At 40.5% G+C, this 22,919-nt stretch overlaps 1 protein-coding gene across 5 annotated transcripts in view; it reads left to right on the forward strand.

Annotated features, from left to right (window-relative positions):
• Window positions 1-22,919, forward strand: part of PDE1C (phosphodiesterase 1C) — a 389,107-nt gene that overhangs the window by 88,019 nt on the left and 278,169 nt on the right. The window contains exon 1 of one of the 5 annotated variants that reach the window (XM_060781644.2): window positions 2,105-2,438. The exons of the other annotated variants lie outside the window; for them this stretch is intronic. Coding sequence (XP_060637627.2) covers window positions 2,354-2,438 — 85 coding nt within the window. The 5' untranslated portion in view covers window positions 2,105-2,353. Of the gene's footprint in view, window positions 1-2,104; window positions 2,439-22,919 lie in introns of those variants that run through there. 5 annotated transcript variants of the gene reach the window in all.

Genomic DNA, 22,919 nt, shown 5'->3' on the forward strand with positions numbered 1-22,919 from the left:
AATACAATATATATATATACAACACACACACACACAATAACGGCATAATCCTATTTTAGCTCCAAGTAAGAAGGGAGCCATTCAGTCAATTGGATTTGCCAATGAGTTGACTCATCCTTCAACACTTGTTTCAATGCCTTTGCTCTAATTGGGACTAGCTGGCAGGATTCCAGGCAATAAGAAAATAAATAAATAATAATTTTCTGGCCTTTCCTGACAACCCCAAACCAGCTTCTTGTGGGAGCTAAATTTCTCTATTTAAAGGGACAAGTGACCCTTCTTTGAAATCCTAAATACTTTGTCTATTTTTTGCCAAGTTATTAATCTTGACACTTTATGGTCAGAGGTACCCCCTCTAGACTGATGCTTTTGCACTTTCCCTCGGCTCTACTTAGGAATTTATTGCATTTACTTGAGCCCAGACCCAAGCCCAAAGTAACATGTTTTCATCCATGTTATTGTTTTTATGATATTGTTGTTTGTGTCTGTGTTATGTTTTATTGATTGATTTTAATGTTGTTTTTAATCTGTGATTGCTCCCATGTAAGCCACACCAAGTCCCCTTGGGGAGATGGTGGAGTGATATAATAATAATAATAATAATTATTATTATTTTACTGACACAAAAACACAGTATGTCACAGCAAATGAGATGTATATACTTTATTATTGTTGTTGTTGTTGTTGTTGTTATTGAGAAGTATTTAGGGTACAGAACCGCAGGTTTCTCTTTTTGGAGGCATAGGGCTACGATTTTAGCTCTAGCAACCGTCTCAGGTGCAGTTGGTGGGGACGAGGGAAAGGGCATTCTCGGTGGTGGCCCCTCATCTCTGGAACACCCTCCCCAGGGAGATTAGGCTGGCACCCTCCCTATCCATATTCTTTAAGGAACTAAAGATGTGGATGTTTTGTTGTGTATGCAACTGATGACTCCTTTGACAAATGGTCTCTAACAATGACCAGAATTCAAATTCCTATATTTGATTATTACATTTTTAAGTTAAGCTGAAATTATCCTGTTTAATTGCTCTATTTCTATGCTACTATATGTTCTGTCCACCTTATTGGACCAGCCTATCCTTTAACTCGTTTCGCATATTGTCCCTGAAAAATGAGTCTGTTGTTGCTTATGATGTTTGTTTATTGTTGTTTATGCTGTTTTTATGCTATTTTAATATTTTATTTCTATTTTTAATTGTATGTTGCTTTGAGCTTGGCCTCATGTAAGCCGCCCCGAGTCTCCTCAAGGAGATGGAGGCGGGGAAGGAAAATAACCACCACCTTCTTCTTCTTCTTCTTCCTCTTCCTCTTCCTCTTCCTCTTCCTCTTCCTCTTCCTCTTCCTCCTCCTCCTCCTCCTCCTCCTCCTGTTCTTCTTCTTCTTCTTCTTCTTCTTCTTCTTCTTCTTCTTCTTCTTCTTTTCCCCCCTCCTCCCAAGGACTGCTATTGTAGCTCTGACAACCTACATATGTCCCAATATTTTGTATCCCACTGATTATTGTAATCTGTTATAACAAGGACTGCTATGTAACTTCAGATTCAATCAAAGAAGCCACAGATTTGAACATGGCAGCTGATGATTGAAGATGAGGGAGCTTGGAAATCTTTCATAGGGCTGTCATAACTCGAAGTCAGTTTGATGCCAAATAACAACAATATAAGTGATCTGCTTGAATGAGCTGTAGCTGGGTGAGTGGGCTGGAAGAAGGGGAATGAAGACATTCTACTCTCAACTAAAATCCCCCTCCCACCACGAACATTTCATTGAACCCCCTAATGTCTAACACTGGAGAAAATGAGACATTGAAAATCATTTTCACCTAGAACTTTCATAATTGTTGCGTTCACATTCCCTTGCTAACTTTGCCTTCCCTTGTCTTTCGATGCCGAAACTGTATTTTTAAACTATCAATTACAGTTGAACAATGCTAGAATTTAGAGGCAGAAGGAACATTTTACGGAGGGGGCAGAATACTTATCTGGGGAGCTCTGCCACCACAGCGATAAACCTGGAAAGTGATGTTGCTCTAATTGCTCTTAGCTCTCTAGAATTTCTTAACCAGTTGTTAAAACCTCTGAGTAAGATATGTCAGTAATATGCAGCTTAGGGGGTGGAGAATTATTGCTGGGTGTGTGTTTCTTTCTCCCCCCCCTCCTCTTCGTGGATCAAGCACAGTGCATTAGGAGATGTGTGAAGTCAGTTGTGAGTGCTGCTGCCAGCAGGAGAGATTTGAGGGCAACTAATTGCCATCTCTGGAAAGGCTGCATCCCACAAGGGGAGAATCTCCGCTGCTTCGGCTGCTGTTACTGCTGTTGCTCTGCTCATAGCAAGAATCCTTCCTGGCAGGATCATCATGACCGAACCAAGCAACAGAAAAGAAGGTTTTAAAAAATGCCGGAGTGCCACTTTCAGCATTGATGGCTACAGCTTCACAATTGGTGAGTGCTTGAGTGTATATGTGAATGTCTGTATTTATGTTTCTAGTAGAAGGGGTGTGTATGTATGTGTGTGTGTGAAGCAGATGATGGATCCAAGGATGCTTTTGAAGATGTCGCCATCCTGTAACTTTTAGCTCTGCTCGGTCTCCCTGCTTCCCTCTCTTTACTGAGTTTCTTTGTGCAGGAAATGTGCCTTTTCCAACCATGCTTTCATAATGTTTTTGGCAAGGTTTTTCCCAGAGGGAGGCAGAACTTTTATTTCTTGGGGAAGGCTCAGGCTTTGTATCTCGGGAAATTCAGGATTACAAGATTTCCAACTTGTGTGCTGCTTTTCCTCCCGACAAACTCAGAAGCCCAGTGTGCATGCCCTGAGTTTGTTTGTTTTTCTTACATGGGTGTTCAATGAACTAACAAAGATTTTGAAACCATGCCACTATTAATTGAGTCAAGCCCTTCCTGAGCTTGCTGTTTCAGATATTAATGAAAAAACAAAATGGACTTGGAAAACTCAATTCCATCCAGTTTCCTGTGTTCCAGCTGTAAATAGGAGTATGTTTCTAAGAAGAGAAGTGTTCAGATGCGTGTGTGGAAAACATGCCTGATTGTCCATTATCTCAGAGACTGGAAGCTGATTGTGATAGGTTATCCAGTTTTGGAAGACACTTTGTGTATGCTCATATACATTATTGACTTTGTTATTATTTCAGAGTTCTTTTGATTGTAAAGAGTTTTGAGAGCAGAGCCATACCTGATATTAAATCATGTTATTTGAACCTAAGATCAGTTTGTCCGCCTTGTTTGTTATCTTCATGGAGCAAAGAAGACAAATTGCTCAAAGCAACAGGTGTCACTACCTCCCCCAGATTATTATTATTTTTTAGAAAACACATTTCTTATCAAACTCATTGTGTGAAGGTTAGATTCCTAGGGTATATCACATAGACTTTTTTTGTTATGTCAGGAGTGACTTGAGAAACTGCAAGTCGCTTCTGGTGTGAGAGAATTGGCCATCTGCAAGGACGTTGCCCCGGGGGCACCCAGATGTTTTGATGTTTTACCATCGTTGTGGGAGGCTTCTTTCATGTCTCTGCCTGAGAAGCTGGAGCTGACAGAGGGAGCTCATCCACGCTCTCCCCGGATTCGAACCTGGGACCTGTTGGTCTTCAGTCCTTCCGGCACAAGGGTTTAACCCACTGCACCACCGGGGGCTCCATATAGACTGTTCTTTGGACATTTTACATCTGACTGCACTCTACAGTGAAAATCCCTATGTATCTTAATAAAGCAAACTATCTTGCAGTCTTATTTTACTTTATGAATTGTGTGAGTATTTTTTTTGAGAAGCAAATGAGGCTGCATTTGTAAGTTGCCTTCTAAATTGCATTTATCAATTTGAACTATGTAAATATGTGTAACATCAGAGTTTCGTTCTGGTTGAAGTAGTGCATACTAACTTTTGCCATTGAATGTTGCTGTCTCTTACACCATGTTTTATAGTTGTTAAAACTCTTCTGTATAAGCAACATGAACTTGAGAACATGAGCCATGGGAAGTCAGGGAACTTGTTCCAGATACATGGGCCGAACCTTGTTGTTGTTGTTCATTCATTCAGTCATCTCCGACTCTTCGTGACCTCATGGACCAGCCCACACCAGAGCTCCCTGTCGGCCGTCACCACCCCCAGCTCCTTCAAGGTCAGTCCAGTCACTTCAAGGATGCCATCCATTCATCTTGCCCTTGGTCGGCCCCTCTTCCTTTTACCTTCCACTTTCCCCAGCATAATTGTCTTCTCTAAGATTTGCTGTCTCCTCATGATGTGGCCAAAGTACTTCAACTTTGTCTCTAGTATCCTCCCCTCCAATGAGCAGTCGGGCTTTATTTCCTGGAGGATGGACTGGTTGGATCTTCTCGCAGTCCAAGGCACTCTCAGAACTTTCCTCCAACACCACAGTTCAAAAGCATCTATCTTCCTTCGCTCCGCCTTCCCTAAGGTCCAGCTCTCATATCCATAGGTTACTACAGGAAATACAATTGCTTTGACTATGCGGATCTATGCGGGCTGAACCTACTCATGCACAATTTAATGGGGAGAGGGCTCAATGCTGCAGAATCATGGGAGTTGTAGTCGGATGAGACACCAGCACTGTTTGGTATAAAAGGGTAAAGATGATGTAAAACTACAAGTCTCATGATTCCATAGCATTGAGCCAAAGCAACCAAAGTGCATGCATTCTACGGTGTAGACAGGCCTATAGCCAGGGGTGGCTGGGTGGTTTAGGGGTTCAACCCTCCCCCCCGAAATTTTTCAGGTTAAAAACAACAACTATTTGTTTTTGCTATTTTTGGTCTTACTAACCTTGCATACCTTGTATCTTATACCTTGTATGGAGCAATAAGGATCTTCGGACTGTATTAAAAATGTTGTTGTGTTATCAAACTACTCTTCATGATTTGCTAAAAAAAGTTTCATCCCCCCTCCCCGAAATTTTTTTCTGGCTATGGCCCTGAGTGTAGATTTAACTCAAGCAGAGAAGTAACTGAGCAATTGTAATACTGATAGAATTAAGGACTGATTCCTCAGCAGAATGGTGGTTCTGCCATGTATATAAAATCATAGAATCATAGAGTTGGAAGAGACCTCATGGGCCATCCAGTCTAACCCCCTGCCAAGAAGCAGGAAAATTGCATTCAATGCACCCCTGACAAATAGCCATCCAGCCTCTGTTTAAAAGCCTCCAAAGAAGAAGCCTCCACCTCACTCCAGGGCAGAGAGTTCCACTGCTGAATGGCTCTCACAGTCAGGAAGTTCTTCCTCATGTTCAGATGGAATCTCCTTTCTTGTAGTTTAAAGTCATTGTTCCACGTCCTAGTCTCCAGGGAAGCAGAAAACAAGCTTGCTCCCTCCTTCCTATGACTTCCTCTCACGTATTTATACATGGCTATCATGTCTCCTCTCAGCCTTCTCTTCTTCAGGTTAAACATGCCCAGCTCTTTAAGCCGCTCCTCATAGGGCTTATTCTCCAGACCCTTGATCATTTTAGTCGCCTTCCTCTGGACACATTCCAGCTTGTCAATATCTCTCTTCAATTGTGGTGCCCAGAATTGGACACAATGTTCCAGGTGTGGTCTGGCCAAGGCAGAATAGAGGGGAAGCATGACTTCCTTGGATTTATTTATTTATATTTATTTACAGTATTTATATATCGCCTTTCTCACCTCTGGGGGGACTCAAAGCGGATCTAGACACTATACTCCTATTGATGCAGGCCAAAATCCCATTGGCTTTTTTAGCTGCAGCATCACATTGTTGGCTCATGTTTAACTTGTTGTCCACGAGGACTCCAAGATCTTTTTCACACGTACTGCTCTCGAGCCAGGCATCCCCCATTCTGTATCTTTGCATTTCATTTTTTTCTGCCTAAGTGGAGTATCTTGCATTTGTCACTGTTGAAATGTGCCACCATTAAACTGTGAGAAAACTTAATAGGTGCTCTTTTTTAACTTTAGTAAATTCCTTCTTCTGATACACATTACAAAAATAATTGTTTTTAAAAATTAACATGAACAAGGGTATTATAACATAACAACCGAAGAATAACTAGTTAGCATCAGCCATAGTTTTAAATGTGTTTTGTGCTATTGTTCAATGTTCATGCTATTTGTGTATGAGATTTATTTTAATTGCTTTGTACTAGTAGTTGTATTTTGTTTCGTATTGTGGTTGTTATTGCTTGTATTGATGTATTGTGGGCTCGGCCTCGTGTAAGCCGCACCAAGTCCCTTGGGAGATGGTATAAATAAAGATTATTATTATTATTATTATTATTATTATTATTATTATCACGAAGTCTCTTATTACAATAAAACACTTTGGACAATTTTCCAAAATTTAAACATTAAAGGGAGTGACCCTACAGAGTGACCTCTTTATTAGCATTTAAATTAAAACTAAACCCAATATATTCAAAATCATCCTTTATCTTCATACCTCTGGCTCATCTCAAATGCTGAGTACACTTTTGGCCAGTGCAATTGCCCAGACTCCTTCCAACTAGGAACGTGTGCATAAAGTATTGAGCACCTTCCAGTGTTGGGATATTACTATGTGTACTGCCAAAAGCAAAAAGAATATTAGCACCTTTGGCTGCAAGTTTGCATTTTCACCCTGAAATATGGTTAAAAGCAATAATAAAGCATTACATCACTTACTGTTTCGATCAGCTACATATGCATGATCCTCATCCCAGAATTTGCTAACTTTTGGGCACTCCAACCAAAAATGTTTTAGGGCAGGGGTCCTCAAACTAAGGGTCGGGGGCTGGATACGGCTAAAGCCAGCACTTTGAACTGTGCTTGGTTGCAGACTGACAACCAGTGGAGCTGGCGCAATTGGGGGGGGGGGCGTGTGCTCCCTGTACCCCACTCTGGTGAGCAGTCTGGCTGGACTGTTGGACCAGTTGGAGTTTCTGAACAGTTTTTAAAGGCAACCCCACATAGAGCGTGTTCGAGTAATCTATACGGGATGTAACCAGAGTGTGGACTACTGTGGCCAAGTCTGACTTCACAAGGTATGGGCTCAACTGGCACACAAATTTTCATTGTGCAAAAGCTCCCCTGGTCACTGCCAAAACCTGGGGTTCCAGGCCTAGCGATGAATCCAAGATCACTCCCAAGCTACGAACCTGTGTCTTCAGGGATAGTGTAATCGTAATCCCGTCCAACACTGTGTTTGGCCTTACAATTGACCAGGAGTGCCTCTGTCTTGTCTGGTTTCCATTTCAATTTGTTCACCCTAATCCAGATCATCACAGCTGCCAAGCACTGGTTCAGGACCTGAACACCCTCCTTAGCAGTAGGTGGAAAGGAGTACTTGAATTGGACATCATTTGCTTACAGATGATGGAGCAAAGAAAGAATTTGAAACCAAACATGGGGAGGACACACATTTTATTCAGAGCTAATTTACCTAATAATGATAGAGTCAGGTGCTTCTATTGAATGAATTTTGCCTTCAGTCATCTATCAAGGGGCTACTTTATACAAAAAAAAATGCAGTGATAAATTAGACAATTTTGTACTTTGTGATGTGCCTCTAAAGACACAGAGTAATCTGGACTTACTGTAGTTAACCCTAAAACCAGAATATAGCCCATAGGTATTGGGAAACTTTCAAAGATAGCAAAGCTATATGTGGAGTTTCTAGGAATAGTAATATGTCATCTGCATACATATTAATAAAATATCCACTTCCTTCTCTATTTGAAACTTTTGGTATGTGAACAGTTTTGGAAAAATTGATAAGTGGGTTCACTGTAATTATGAACAAGACTGCCAGTAAGGGGTATCTGTGGTGGGTAACCCTAGAAAGGCAAATTGAAAATGAATTTAAATTATTTATATGAACCTTTGCTTCAGTGTATACGTTTGCTAATAATTAACCATTTTCCCTCAAATCGTTGTTTATTTAGCTTAGCAAAAGTGATGATTCCAATCTATCCAATGCTTTCATGGCATCTAGGAATGATAACAACTGGTGATTAGCAATCTTTTCCTGATTATGTTGAAAGCATACAATCTGTCATTTGTCTGGCTGGCACAAGACCAAGCTGATCGTTGTAGAAATACCTTGGAATAAAAAAGTTCAGCCTTTTTCATGAGTGATACAATCAGTTTCTTTACTACATTGAGTAAAGAAATTGATATGTGAGGCCTCACAGTGAGTGGGGTGTGTTCGGGTTTCAAAATTGCTACAATTTGTGCCAAATCCCAATGATCAGAAGACGCATCTCCTTTTGAGTAGGGGACCCATCTCCTGAAACACCTTGTAAAATTCACCACCAAATCTATCCGGCCCAGAGATTTACTGTTTTTCATTTTTTTTATTTCAGCAGTTACCTCTTCTGGAGTAACGGGTCTGTTTAGCCCTATGTTCAGTGCTTACAAATTTTGTTGGTAAAAAACCCCCAACATGTAGCACTTCAGATCCTCTTTCCTCATTATCTCAGAAGTATATAGCTTTTTACAGAGCTCACTAAAAGGACCATTTTGAATCAATTGTAATGCTTCCATTGATCTGTCTTATAGTCAGAATGGTGTTCTTTCTTTTTCTCTTATTTACAAGGCTAGCTAGCATTTTAGACGTTTTGTTTTCCAAATTTGTAATAGTTTCCATGTTATTTCCCCAATATTATCTATAAAGTAATTGGTAATATCTCTACTGATTTTGGAAACAAGTGTTTGATTTGTCAGCAAACTTGTTTTCAGTATTCACACATGAGCCTTACATTTACAGATTAGTAAGAGAGGAGCATAGTGTGACAAACAGTGTTGCTATGTAAAACTTGTGTGCATATTGAGAGGGAAACTAAAATAATTCTATCCAGGTATATTAATTGAATTTTAGAGAAAATATATATGAATGCACATCCTTACAAACATCAACCAAATGGTAAGAGATTGTCCCAGAAAGATCAAACTGCTGTATAGTAGAAAGAGTCACTGTTTTGTCTTGGCTAGCATCCATCACGGTGTTTGAGTCACTCTCTACTAATAGCTCCTCCACAGCAAAGTCTGCTGACCTAGAAAACATATGAGTAAGAAAAAGCATGTTTGACCTTGCATGGGAGCATAATGAGAGCAAATTGTGAGCATCTCACCTGCTAAAATGACCTTTACAAATACAAATCTCGCGTCTAGGTACTAAAGGATCACAGAGGATTTGAATGTACAGCCCACAGAGAGGAAGATCACTGTTCCTCTTCCTCTGAATGACTCACCAGTGCAGAATTGTTCAGCTAAGTAGCTTTGAGATAATATATTCCAACTGGTTCTGTGCCTGTGGGTCCCCTGCAGTAGGGTAGAATATGGGCAGTTAGATTTAATTAGTTATACTACTTTTAATCTCTTTACTGGGAACCCAGGCCACTGTTGTTTAATGACAATGTTGTGAAATTATTCATGGGTCAATAATACCAAATTGTTGCACATTCCTTCCCCAGTGCCTAAGGTTCAACACATTCATAGAATCATAGAATCATAGAATCAAAGAGTTGGAAGAGACCTCATGGGCCATCCAGTCCAACCCCCTGCCAAGAAGCAGGAATATTGCATTCAAATCACCCCTGACAGATGGAGTTTCTCAAACTGTGCTCCTCCAGATGTTTTGGACTCCCACAATTCCTAACAACTGGTAAACTGGCTGGGGCATTGGGGATCTGAAGTCCAAAGCACAGTTTGAGAAACACTGTATTAAATAGTAATGATAATAAAATAGAGTCAACCCTAGATGAGGGTCTTTCCTTCTGCCAAGTCTAATGATCAGCTATTCATGGGGGATAGCAGAAGGGATTTATTTGAAGCTGGTGATAACTAGGTGAACAGTCAGGTCATTGGATTAGCTAACAAAAGATTAATTGAGTGAAGAAGCCCCTGATGGTGCAATAGGTTAAACTCTTGTACTGGCAGGATTGCTGACCAAAAGGTCAGCGGTTCAAATCCAGAGAACAGGGTGAGCTCCCTCTATCAGATTTTTTTTGCTGTTTGTAAGGAGGTATCCTTGTACATTTGCATGTTCACATCCCCATATTGTAAATTAGGTAAAGCATTTAATGCTTTCAAGTCTTGTGTTTTATGGGGAAATCACAGAATCACATCTCACTCATCTTTGTGTAGGGATCATCTTCTTTGTGTGGCCTTCTGTCTTAAAAGAAGACAGAGAAGTGAGGGACTTTCCAGTTAACCCTCACTGCAGGACTGAACTGCAGATCATTCCTGTCCATCTGATGGCCCTTTTGGACTTGATCAATTCAGATTGGATTAGTTGCATGGTGAATGCGTATGTGATGTTTCCTCTCTTGAAAACTGAATGATTCTGGAGAAATAAAGGAGAAGTGATTGACCAGTACTGGCTGTTCTTGAGTCTACTTGCTGCATTCCAACTGCCACCATAATCCAATACAAGATCATAAAAGAATTAAAAGGACTATTTTCATCCCACAAAAACCTAAGATGTTGAATAGGAGCTACATGTGTTGTTGCTGCTGTTGGGCATTGTGTTTTTAGTGTGCTATCTTTATATATGTTATACTTTGTGGCATTAAGAAACATTCTGTTGTAACATATTGTGGAAGTGGATAAATAAATACAAACAAAAACAAGATTTAAACTGTTGTGCTTAATCTAGCCAAATGAAGCATTTGATTGCAGTCCTACATGCACTTTCTTCAGAGTAAATCCCTTCAGAAAGACTGGAGTTTCTTTTCAAGACAACATGCATGGGATAAGGTGGCACAACTCATTGACCTGAATGAGAGAATGTTTTCCCATCAATAGGTTTATCTTTCTTTCTGAAATTAGGGGAAAAATTAACACCTCATCTCCAATGGGCCTTCACTGGTTCAGAAACAGACTAGAAAAATGCAGCTATTAAGGATATAATTTTAGTTATATGTCTCTAGAAGTTATCCATAAAATTGGAACAAATATTAACCCAAACACGTGTATGTTAATGGAGAGAACAGAATTTGTGGCACAGGGACCCTCATTTTCTAAGCAGCTAAGAGTTGATGTAGCATAGCATTTACTACTTTTTTATCCTCCATGGGTGCAATTGAGCTTTTCCCCTATTTTTTCATAGTGACACAACACCTTATATGCAAACTGGAATGGCTTGGGTGCCTGAAACTGTCCAAATACTAATCTGTGATTCTTTGTTTCAATTTGTGACTTCACCTTCCAGCAAAGATACTGTTAGATATATTAACACCCATTAAGAAGGTGTAACACTAGCTTGGTGTGAGCTGAAATGGCAGCTCCACAGAGTAATTATTAAAAACTAACAATTTCTAGTAATTCACTCTGGGGAATATCTCAACCAGCACCTGGAAGTGGAAACCTTGCTCTTATTAATTATTTTACACCTAGAGATCCCCCGGACTTCAAGTTCTTTTCACATTTGGAGAAGGATAATATAGTACATGGCAGAATGAAAGGTAGTAGGACCACACCAAGTAGACTGGGGACATCATCACATGCAATCTTCCCCCCTCCCCAGTTTCTAAACACATCTAAAACAGTTCCCTGATGAAGTACCACAGAGCACATCAAACAATGGGATTTGTCAAATTTGCCTGTGTTGAATCGCTTCAGTGATATGAAGTAATGGGCATTCCTATCGGCAGTCTCCTATCAAGCATTGACATTTCTCTCCCAAAATCCTGCTTCGTGATCCTGGCATGATAAGTTTTTAAAATTAATTTCATCCTTAGGAACACCCACATTTCAAGATATCATCACTTTGTTTTTCTGGTCATTTCTCCTTCATAGTAATCTTGGTTTTCAAAATTGTGTTAGGCTAGCTCTTTAACTTTGTTTTCCTTTCTTTAACACCTATAGTAAGTTCTGGTGCCTAGTAGGTTTTGGACTTCCACAGTTGAGAGTAAGGAGATTGGTAAGGGAAGGAGAAGAACTCAGAGAAGGGGTGTCTGCCTTAAGAATTATGCCTTCTGTCTCCTTGAGAGTAAGGAGATTGGGCAGAAAAAGAAAGAAACCCATGGAATGAAGTCGTGTTTGTCTTAAGAATGATGCCTCCTGTCTCCTCTAAGCGGATTGTTGAGCTGGGAGGAGGCAATCCTGTGTGATGGGGTAAAGTAAATTATATAGGGTACTTGTTTACAACATTCCTTCTTGTTTTTGTACTATCTGATGGTCACCTTTGTCCAGTGAACCCAGTGTTTGTGCCAAAAGGATCCCATCTCAGCAGTTTTATGAAAGTCCTTCTTTTTCTTGCCAAGTCTTATATTCCATAATAGATTTTGTTCAATTTCATCTTCTTGTGGGTTTCTCCAAACTTTCCAGGTCAAGTCATACTAAATGTGCAATGTGCAACATTGGTGCAATAAGTTTGTACTAAGGATCAGTATTAAATGACCCTGTAGCATAGGTCCATCCAGTTTCCTCATTTGACTCTGCCCAGACCCTGAGTCGCCTGAGGGCTGAGAAGGGTATACAAATACAGTAAATAAACAAATCTTCAAGAGAGGCCTTCTTTCAGTTCTATCAACTTCACAGATATGTTTTAATGTTTTTTATATTGTTTTAATACTGTTTTTATTATAATATGTATATTTATGCTTTTCTTATTGTGGGTACTGTGCTGTGCTGGTTGTTAGCTGTCCTGAGCCCCTCTACGGAGGTGAGATAGGATAGGACAGTGTTTCTCAACCTGGGGGTTGAGACCCCCTGGGAGGGGTCACGAGGGGTTGCCAGAGGGGTCACCAAAGACCATCAGAAAACACAGTATTTTCGGTTGGTCATGGGGGTTCTGTGTGGGAAGTTTGGCCCAATTCTATCGTTGGTGGGGTTCAGAATGCTCTTTGTAGGTGAACTATAAATCCCAGCAACAACACCTCCCAAATGTCAACGTCTATTTCCCCCAAACTCTACCAGTGTTCACATTTGGCCATTTGAGTACTCATGTCAAGAATCGTATTTACATTACGAATCAAAACAATGGCAAAATGACAGTTATGAAGTAGCAACGAAAATAATTTTATGGTTGGGGATCACCACAACATGAGGAACTGCATCAATGGGTCACGGCATTAGGAAGGTTGAGATCCACTGGGATAGGATATAAATGCCTCAAATAAATATATAAATAAATAAAATAGGTAAATGTAAAAAAGGACCTTTTTGGTGGCTACTTCTAGGCTCAAGAACTCCCTTCCAAAGGAGCCAGAGTAGCCACCACTTTGCTGTCCCTCCAACATACGAAGATTTTTTTTATTCCAACAAGATTTTAAAACTGAAGGTTTTTTTTTTTAAAAAAAATGCTTTAAGGGTGTGCTGTATTGTTTTAAACTTAACAGTTTTATGGCTTTTTAGGCTATTTAAGTGTATGTTTTAAATTTCTTTCCTTTTGTTAATACAGTAGACTCCGAGTTAACCAACACGCATGGGAATTGGTACATGTGGAATAAATGTGGTTTCCAGTTGCTTGAGAGTTACTATTAAAATAGGCTGAATTATTGCCATGCCACATACTATAATATATCATAAACTCTGTATTGACTTGATATTAATATTAAAATGCAATAATAAAAAACAGATAGAGACAAATAGAGATGAACGTAATTTAATTTTAATTAATAATTTTACTGTATTATACATGCATTTTAATGTTTATTTAAAGCAGTGTTTCTCAACCTGGGGGTCAGGACCTCTGGAGGGGTCGCATGGTGGTGTCAGAGGGGTCACCAAAGACCATCAGAAAACACAGTATTTTCTATTGGTCATGGGGGTTCTATATGGGAAGTTTGCCCAATTCTATCATTGATGAGGTTCAGAATGTGCTTTGATTGTAGATGAACTACAAATCCCAGCAACTATAACTCCCAAATGTCAAAGTCTATTTTCCCCAAACTCCAGCACTCTTCACATTGAGGCATATTGAGTATTTGTGCCAAGTTTGGTCCACATCTTCCATTGTTTCAGTCCACAATGCTCTCTGGATGTGGGTGAACTATAACTCCAAAACTCGAGGTCAATGCCCACAAAACCCTTCCAGTATTTTCTGTTGGTCATGGGAGTTTGGTGTGGGAAGTTTGGCCCAATTCCATCATTGGTGGAGTTTAGAATGCTCTTTGACTTTAGGTGAACTATAAATCCCAGCAACTATAACTCCCAAGTGACAAAATCAATCCCCCCTCCCAACCCCACCAGTATTCAGATTTGGGCACATTGGGTATTTGTGCCAAATTCAATCCAGTGAATGAAAAGACATCCTGCATATCAGGTATTTACATGACAATTCATAATAGTAGCAAAATTAGTTATGAATTAGCAACGAAGATAAAGTTATAGTTGGGGGTCACCACAACATGAGGAACTGTATTAAGGGGTTGCGGCATTAGGGAGGTTGAGGACCACTGATTTAAAGTATTATTTCTTTGCTTTTTTGCCAGTTGCTTTTGAACATGAGGAATTGTGTAACTTTTGGGGGAATCATTCCCGAAACCAATTCAAAATGAAACCTGAAGATGAGGACCTTCTGAGGGAATAAAACAGCCAACTGTGATCTTGACTATCTGAACAGAAAGTGATTAAAAATTATGTATAGGGAGGGCGTTCCACAGCCAAGGGGCCATCACCGAGAAGGCCTTGTCTCTCATCTCCGCCAAACATATAAAGGAGAGCTCTATAGTGTTGAAGAGACTGATCAAGACTGAGAGTTAAAGACACAAACAAAAAGTTTTAAAGTATAAACTAACAAGAAATGTGCCTGTATATTTACAGGAAATAAACAAAGTTGTGAGTAAAAAAAAAGTTTTCAATGTTAACCTCCAAAGCCATCTGCCTAGATCAGGGGTCCCCAAACTACTGCCCGTGGGCCGTATGTGGCCCGCTGAGGGCATTTCTCCGGCCCGCATGGCCTGGCCTGGCCATGCCCACCCGGCGCCGCTCCGTCAATTGCGGACACCCTCTGCTCCGGCCGCTCTGCCTGTGTGGGAGGGAGAAGCCTCCCAGGTGGGTCCTCTGCAGAGCAGAGCGGCTGGAGCAGAGGGTGTCCGCAATTGACGGAGTGGCGCTGGGTGGGTGTGGCCAGGGAACGCTGGCGTGGTGAAGGCAGGTGAACTACAACTCCAAAACTCAAGGTCAATGCCCACTAAACCCAGTATTTTCTGTGGTTTGTGGGAGTTCTGTGTACCAAGACTGGTTCAATTCCATCATTGGTGGAGTTCAGAATGCTCTTTGATTGAACTATAAATCCCAGCAAATTCAACCCCCAAACGCCACCAGTGTTCACATTTGGACATATTGAGTACCAGTGCCAAGTTTGGTCCAGATCTATCATTGAGTCCACAGTGATTTATGGAGGCAGGTGAACTACAACTCCAAAACCAAAGGACACTGCCCACCAAACCCTTCCAGTATTTTCTGTTGGTCATGGGAGAACTGTGTGCCAAGTTTGGTTCAATTCCATCGTTGATGGGGTTCAGAATGCTCTTTGATTGTAGGTGAACTATAAATCCCAGCAACTACAACTCCCAAATGTCAAGATTCTATTTTCCCCAAACTCCACCAGTGTTCAAATTTGGGCATATTGAGTATTTGTGCCAAGTTTGATCCCGATCCATCATTGTTTGAGTCCACAATGATCTCTGAATGTAGGTGAACTACAACTCCAAAACGAAAGCACACTGCCCACCAAACCCTTCCAGTATTTTCAGTTGGTCATGGGAGAAATGTGTGCCAAGTTTGGTTCAATTCCATAGTTGGCGGGATTCAAAATGCTCTGTGATTGTAGTTGAACTATAACTCCCAGCAACTACAACTCCCAAATGACAAAATCAATTTTTGTGTGTGTGAAGGACATACATTGGGTTGTTAGGTGTCTTGTGTCCAAAACTGATGTCAATTCGTCCAGTGGTTTTTGAGTTCTGTTAATCCCACAAACGAACATTACATTTTTATTTATATAGAAGTGTGGGTTTTTGGTTTTTGATTTGGGGGGGGGGGTTGCACTGCAAATAATATATGTGCAGAGTGCATAGGAATTCATTCATTTTTTTCAAATTATAATCCGGCCCCCAACAGTTTGCGGGACTGTGACCCGGCCCTCTTTTCAAAAAGTTTGGGGACCCCTGGCCTAGATGGACAAATCTACCAAACCAAGTTCATATATTTATGCCTAGTAGTTAAGGTGTGGGTTCATACTATAGCCCTTGTTTTCTGTGTGCCTGAGCTAATGCACATCATTAGACATTATACCTGATCTGAGTTACAAGCCTAACAGAGGTAATTGTGTCTGATTTAGAAGCCTGATGTTTGGAAGGTCTGAGCAGTATTATGTAACCAGACTTCAGATGTTGATACTACTTTTGCATTAGAGGAGAAATTATCTTTATATTGAGCCATGGTGAGTTAAATTATAATGGGCTATGACCCTTAGAATGCACACTGATTTGTGTACACAGAAGAGTAGAATACAACCACGTGGAAGGTACATAACAGCTAGCATCTTCTCACAAGGAAGAATCATGCAAACAAAGTATGTCGAAATTATGTAAACAGGAAACAGAAAGGAAGTTACTTGAGAAATGACTGACACTTTGTGGTATGAAAATGAAGGAGGGCAGACATATTAGCCATTTCTTAACATGGATATACCTCCTGACTATGTTCCAGTACCTAGTCCAGTTGAACACATTGCAAAGGCTCTCATCACGCACAAAACATGTAGAAGCCAATATGTCTAGGCATATATACCTAGACACACCCTTTTCATGTTAAGCTGAATTTGGGACATAATATTTCAGACAGTGCTCAGGGAACACTTTGGTATTTCTATTTGAAATATTTAAGAGCCTTCAACCATATCTCTGAATACGTAGGAAACAAATGGGAGCAGTTTCTATATTTATGTATTGTTTTGTTTCAGTATTCATTTATTATCTCTCCGCCTTCTAGGGCTCCCAAGGTGATGTACAGCAAATAAACAAAAAGAGTTAAAACTAGTGAAAATATAATTTAAAAGCTGGTGACAGGCTTCTCTGGATGGCACAGATGTGTCAGAACATTGTGCTACCTGTTGCCGTAGTAATCATATTTAAAAAATAATAATCGTAGCAACATTTCTGTTGTTTTGGACAATTTTCTGTCAATTCCAGGGGCCCAATTGTACCATTTCATTCCCACTTTTAAATAGGTTTCTTTTAAATTATTTATTTATTTATTGTGTTTATATACGGCATTTCTCACCCCTGGGGGGACTCAAATAAATGGCAAAAATTCAGTGCCCCACATACAATAAAAATAGTATATCACATATCTAAAACAATAACATAACTATAAATCAAACCATTAAAAACTATAAACCATCAAACATAAAACATTTTAACATTGCACTGATCTCAAGGTTGTCATCCATCTGCTACATTATTGTTGTCACTCACTGAATGCTTGTTTGCATAACCAAGTTTTTAGTTGTTTTCTAAATACCAGGAGGGAGGGGGCCAATCTAATCATGCTGGGAAGGAAGTTCCACAGGTGAGGGGCTGCCACTGAGAAGACCCTGTCTCTCGTCACACTTGTGACGGCAGCAGGACCGAGAGCAGGACCTCTCCATCTGATCTTAATGCATTAACTGGCTCATCAAGGGAGATGTGTTCGGATAGGTAAGCTGGACTGGAACCATTTAGGGATTTATAGGCTAAAGCTAGAACTTTGAATTGTGTTTGGTAGCAGACTGGCAGCCAGTGGAACTGATGCAATAGTGGAGTTGTGTGTTCCCTGTACACCACTCCCGTGAGCAATCTGGCTGCCGCCCGTTGAACCACTTGAAGTTTCCGAACAGTCTTCATTTCAGAACATTTCAGAACAAAAAGCCTCATTCTATTCTTCTTTCCTTTTTCCTTTACTTTTAAAAAAAAGATTCATAGTGCTATAGTGCATCCGTTAGAGTTTTGAACCTGGATATGGCACAATGTTTATTTTTTTCTGATTATAAAACAGCACTTTTGCACTATATGTCTAAGAATTTTCCATTAATTGAACTTCAAGGGAAGAAAGATTGTCCTTTAAACCTTAGGACCATCTCAACAAATCATATCCACACTCAGACACCGTGAAGACATCTGCCCTTGCGCTATGCTACTCTGCTGCTGAGTATGCATGCCCAGTGTGGAACACATCTCACCACGCTAAAACAGTGGATGTGGCTCTTAATGAGACATGCTGCATTATCACAGGGTGTCTGCACCCTACACCACTGGAGAAATTACACTGTTTAGCCGGTATTGCACCACCTGACATCCGCCGGGAAGTAGCAGCCAATAGTGAAAGGACCAAGGCAGTGACATCTCCAGCTCATCCCTTGTTTGGGTATCAGCCAGCACGTCAATGACTTAAATCAAGAAATAGTTTTCTAAGATCTACAGAGACACTCGCTGGAACACCTCAGCAAGTGAGAGTCCAAAAGTGGCAGGCTCAAACTCAGAACCCCAATCAATGGCTTATACCAAATGAGAGACTCCCCCCTAGGCACACAGAAAATTGGGCAACTTGGAAGGCGCTGAACAGACTGCGCTCTGGCACCACGAGATGCAGAGCCAACCTCAAGAAATGGGGCTACAAAGTGGAATCTACAACATGCGAGTGTGGAGAGGAGCAAACCACTGACCACCTGCTGCAATGCAACCTGAGCCCCGCCACATGCACAGTGGAGGTCCTTCTTGCAGCAACACCAGAGGCATTCCAAGTGGCCAGATACTGGTCAAAGGATATTTAATCAACTACCAAGCTTGCAAACTCTGTTTTGTCTGTTTGTTAAAAATTTGTTAAAAATGTAATACAATTGTCTGGTTGATACTGACACGATAAATAAATACCTGCACTTTAGAAAGACTCCAAATGCAGATTCAACAAATTACTGTAAGTAATAAATCATCTGGATGGGAAAGTAATGGCAGCCTATAAAACTTGGGCAGCTTTATCAAATCTGGCATCCCCATATTAGCAGTGAAGTCAATGATAAAAAATGATGGGAGCTGTCACTCTAAACGTCGGGTGTTGAGCCTGGATGTCATCTCCTTTTTCCAAGTTTAAATCCTGACTATGAAGTTACTTTGGTCTTGAGCAAATCACCTTCTCTTGGACCTGTCTCAGAAGGCTGTTGTGGTATTAAAAACAAAGTGGGACACTTTAAGAAATGATGAGATAGAACACAGCAAGGAAATATGACAAGTCTTGTCCAAAATGTTTGTATTTTGTTCCTGTCTTCTAAAATAACTGTCCCACTTGTGTATAACTTTGCTTCCAAACTGCTAAATTTATCTCTGACTGCATCACTTTCAGACTTAAATATGACAGCCTTGGCTCAGGGCTAATAGCTACAAAGGTTAGTAGAAATGAAAAAAAAAGAGGCCATGCAAGTATCTCCATGTCAGAGAGTTGTAGTGTTGTTCAGTAGTTCTAGACTTGGCATTTATATCTTTTAGATGGGGTACTTCACTCCACTTAGCCCCAAATGGGAGGCCTGCTTGCTCACTTTATTGAATGGGGTCCTTCACATCTATTCGAAAGCTCTGTCCTGTTAGCATCACTACTATAGGGGCAATTTTGATGTAGCTCAAAATTGGTCTTGATTCACTCTAAGTATGTGCATTCTGTGTGCATCCATCCTGTTTGCCAGAGATAGAAGATGCAGCATTTCTACTGTACATTATTTTTAAAAACTTTACAACGTGAAGTCTGCCTATACTGTGATGGGTGTCAAAGTGGTCCTTTAGAATATCGCATCTTAGATTCGCTCATTCTCTATACGTATTGTCTCTGTTTATCTATTTTTAATATCATATCATCACCCCCAATACAATTTTTCCCAATTATTGCCTCCATGCCCTTGCTGCCAAATTGACATACAATATTATTTATTTATTTATTTATTTATTTGCTGTATTTATATACTGTCTTTTTCAGCCCACAGGCGACTCAAGGTGGTTATTTATTTATTTACATTATTTCTATCCCACCCATATCAGCCCGAAGGCGACTCAGGATGGTATACACAATCGGCACAATTCGATGCCATAAAAATAAATACATTGATAAGCAAAAAACATAATAGTGCATTTAAACATAAAGACAGTGCATAATAATTTAAAAACAAAGAACTATGTCCTCTCGTGCTTACAATGCCTTAAATACAATTAAAAACATAACATATAATCAAAACTAAACAAATCAACAAAATGTAAATTCATAGTGTCTCCTTGTTAAAAATGTTGTCCGGACTCATTGTCTAGTCTTTCCATTTTCCTGTGTCAGTTATTCTGCATTTGCAAATGCTTGTTCAAAAAGCCTTGACTTTTCCCCGAAATGTTAAAAGGGAGGTGGCCGATCTAATATCTATAGGAAGGGCATTCCACAGCTGAGGGGCCACCACTAAACGTACTCGTCTCCACTAAACGTACTTGTGACGAAGGCGGTAACGAGAGCAGGGACTTCCCAGGCGATCTTAAGGTCCTAGATGGTTCATAAGGGGAGATGCGTTTGGACATGTAAGTTGGGCCAGAACCTTTTAGGGCTTTATAGGCTAAAACCAGCACTTTGAATTGGGCCCAGTAGCAAACTGGCAGATAGTGGAGCTGGTGCAACAGAGGAGTTATACGCTCCCTTAGCGCTGCTCCTGTTAGCAATCTGGCTGCCGTTCGTTGGACCATTTGAAGCTTCTGAACAATCTTCAAAGGCAACCCCACGCAGACCGTGTTGCAGTGGTCTATATGGGATGTAACCAGAACGTGGACTACCATGGCCAAGTCAGACTTCCGAAGGTATGGGAGCAAGTAGCGCACAAGTTTTAACTGTGCTCCCCTGGTCACCGCCGAAACCTAGGGTTTCAGGCTCAGTGATGAGTCCAGGATCACACCCAAGCTGCGATATATAAGTACAATAATTCTTATATACAAAAGGCAACTGGGTTGGATTAATAGCTCATGAGAAACAGGTTTAAAGAGCGCACGTGGGCACATTTAATTGTAGATGCATCAAAGTGAGGAGAGAGGCAAGAGAAAGGAATGGTGACAATATTAAAACTTGTTTAATACAATTATTATGAGGGGGTTTAGATTTCCGACTCTTATAGCATGCAAGAGAATTACACTTAAATTACTCATCAAAGTTGAAATGTTATTTATAATTCAAATAAACAAACTCTTCTGTTATCATTCTTTAACAGGTGATGCTTTAATTGCCTTGGCTTTTTGACAAATGGAACATGCAATTAATAATTATTTTTGAGGGGTGGCTCACATTTTGGTTTCAGGAAGATTGTTTTTTTCCCCCCTTTTTTGTTATCTTGGTTTTGCCAGATCTCATTTTGGTAGCCATTGTTTTCCTTCCCCTCTTCTGTACCTCTCGAATAAGCCTGTATCATATCTATTTTTCTCAAGAGACATTATCTGCAGGGAGGGGCAACTGACAGAAGAAAAGAGGGCTTGGGATAGCCTCTATGGTCAACCCTGAAGAATACTTTTGTACAGTAAGATGCTCATATCCATGAGGATATTTTCCCAGTATACACCAGTTATGTGCCTGAAAACCTTTAAACCAGCAGACTTCTAATCTCAGCATACCACAGACTTGCATAGGAGGCAATCTTTTTAGGAACTTGATTTAGTGCTCTGATTCTATGGTAAAATCTGGGGCATGCATACCATAGAATTAGCAAAAGGCCCAAGTCAATTCTTAGAGATATTTTTTCTTCGGACGCGGGTAAGTATGTCCAGTGATTTCACTTACTGCAAGAACCACGGGTTTGGGATCCAGCATGTCAAGCTCCCAAAAGATCAAATGAGACACAGATGGGATGAAAGCAAAGCTCATAAGGTTTATTCTCCTTTGGACAAAAGAGGATATCAGCAGAATTTGCACTCCAAAGACTTTATTTATTTATTTATTTATCTATCTATCTATCTATCGTGTCAGGAGCAACCAGACAGTTGTATTACATTTGTAACAAAACAAACAAACAAACAAACAAACAAACAGGCAAAACACAAAGTTTGCAAGCTTGTCCTTTGACCAGTAGCTGGCCACTTGGAGTGCCTCTGGTGTTACTATAAGAATTTATTTATTTATTTAGAACTTTTATATACCGGTCTTCTCAACCTCCGGAGAGGGACTCAGGCCGGTTTACAACAAGATTCATAAACAATAGTTTAAAACATCACACCCCATAACACACTAATATACAAAATACATTAAAAAGCAATCATATAATTACATAAGGCCAAGTCGTCAAAGTGAAATCACAATTCATCACCATCCGTCCGTGTGGTCAAAAGTTATTGACTCACTCATCAAATGCTAGATTCCAGAGCCAAGTTTTCACCAACTTTCTAAAAGTCAGGAGAGAAGGGGCAGTTCTAATCTCCAGTGGGAGAGAGTTCCAGAGCCAAGGGGCCACCACCGAGAAGACCCTGTCCCTCGTCCCCACCAGACGCAATTGCGAAGATGGTGGGACCGAGAGCAGGGCCCCTCCAGAAGATCTTAACAACCTTGATGGTTCATAGGGGAGAATCCGTTTGGACAGGTAAGAAGGTCCTCCATTGTGGATGTAGCAGGGCTCAGGTTGCATTGCAGCAGGTGGTCTGTAGTTTGCTCTTCTCCACACTCGCATGTTGTGGATTCCACTTTGTAGTCCTATTTCTTAAGGTTGGCGCTGCATCTCGTGGTGCCAGAGCGCAGTCTGTTCAGCGCTTTCTAAGTCGCCCAGTCCTCTGTGTGCCCAGGGGGAAGTCTCTCATTTGGTATCAGCCATTGATTGAGGTTCTGGGTTTGAGCCTGCCACTTTTGGACTCTCACTTGCTGGGGTGTTCCAGCGAGTGTCTCCGTAGAACTCCAAAGACTGATGTAACTCAATGCAAACATACAGAAATATTTATAGCACTCTTGACAGCAGTTTGAAACAAAGGACTTTGT

The sequence above is a fragment of the Anolis sagrei genome, chromosome 6 (assembly GCF_037176765.1).
Source record: "Anolis sagrei isolate rAnoSag1 chromosome 6, rAnoSag1.mat, whole genome shotgun sequence".
NCBI classification, from domain to species: Eukaryota; Metazoa; Chordata; class Lepidosauria; order Squamata; family Dactyloidae; genus Anolis; species Anolis sagrei.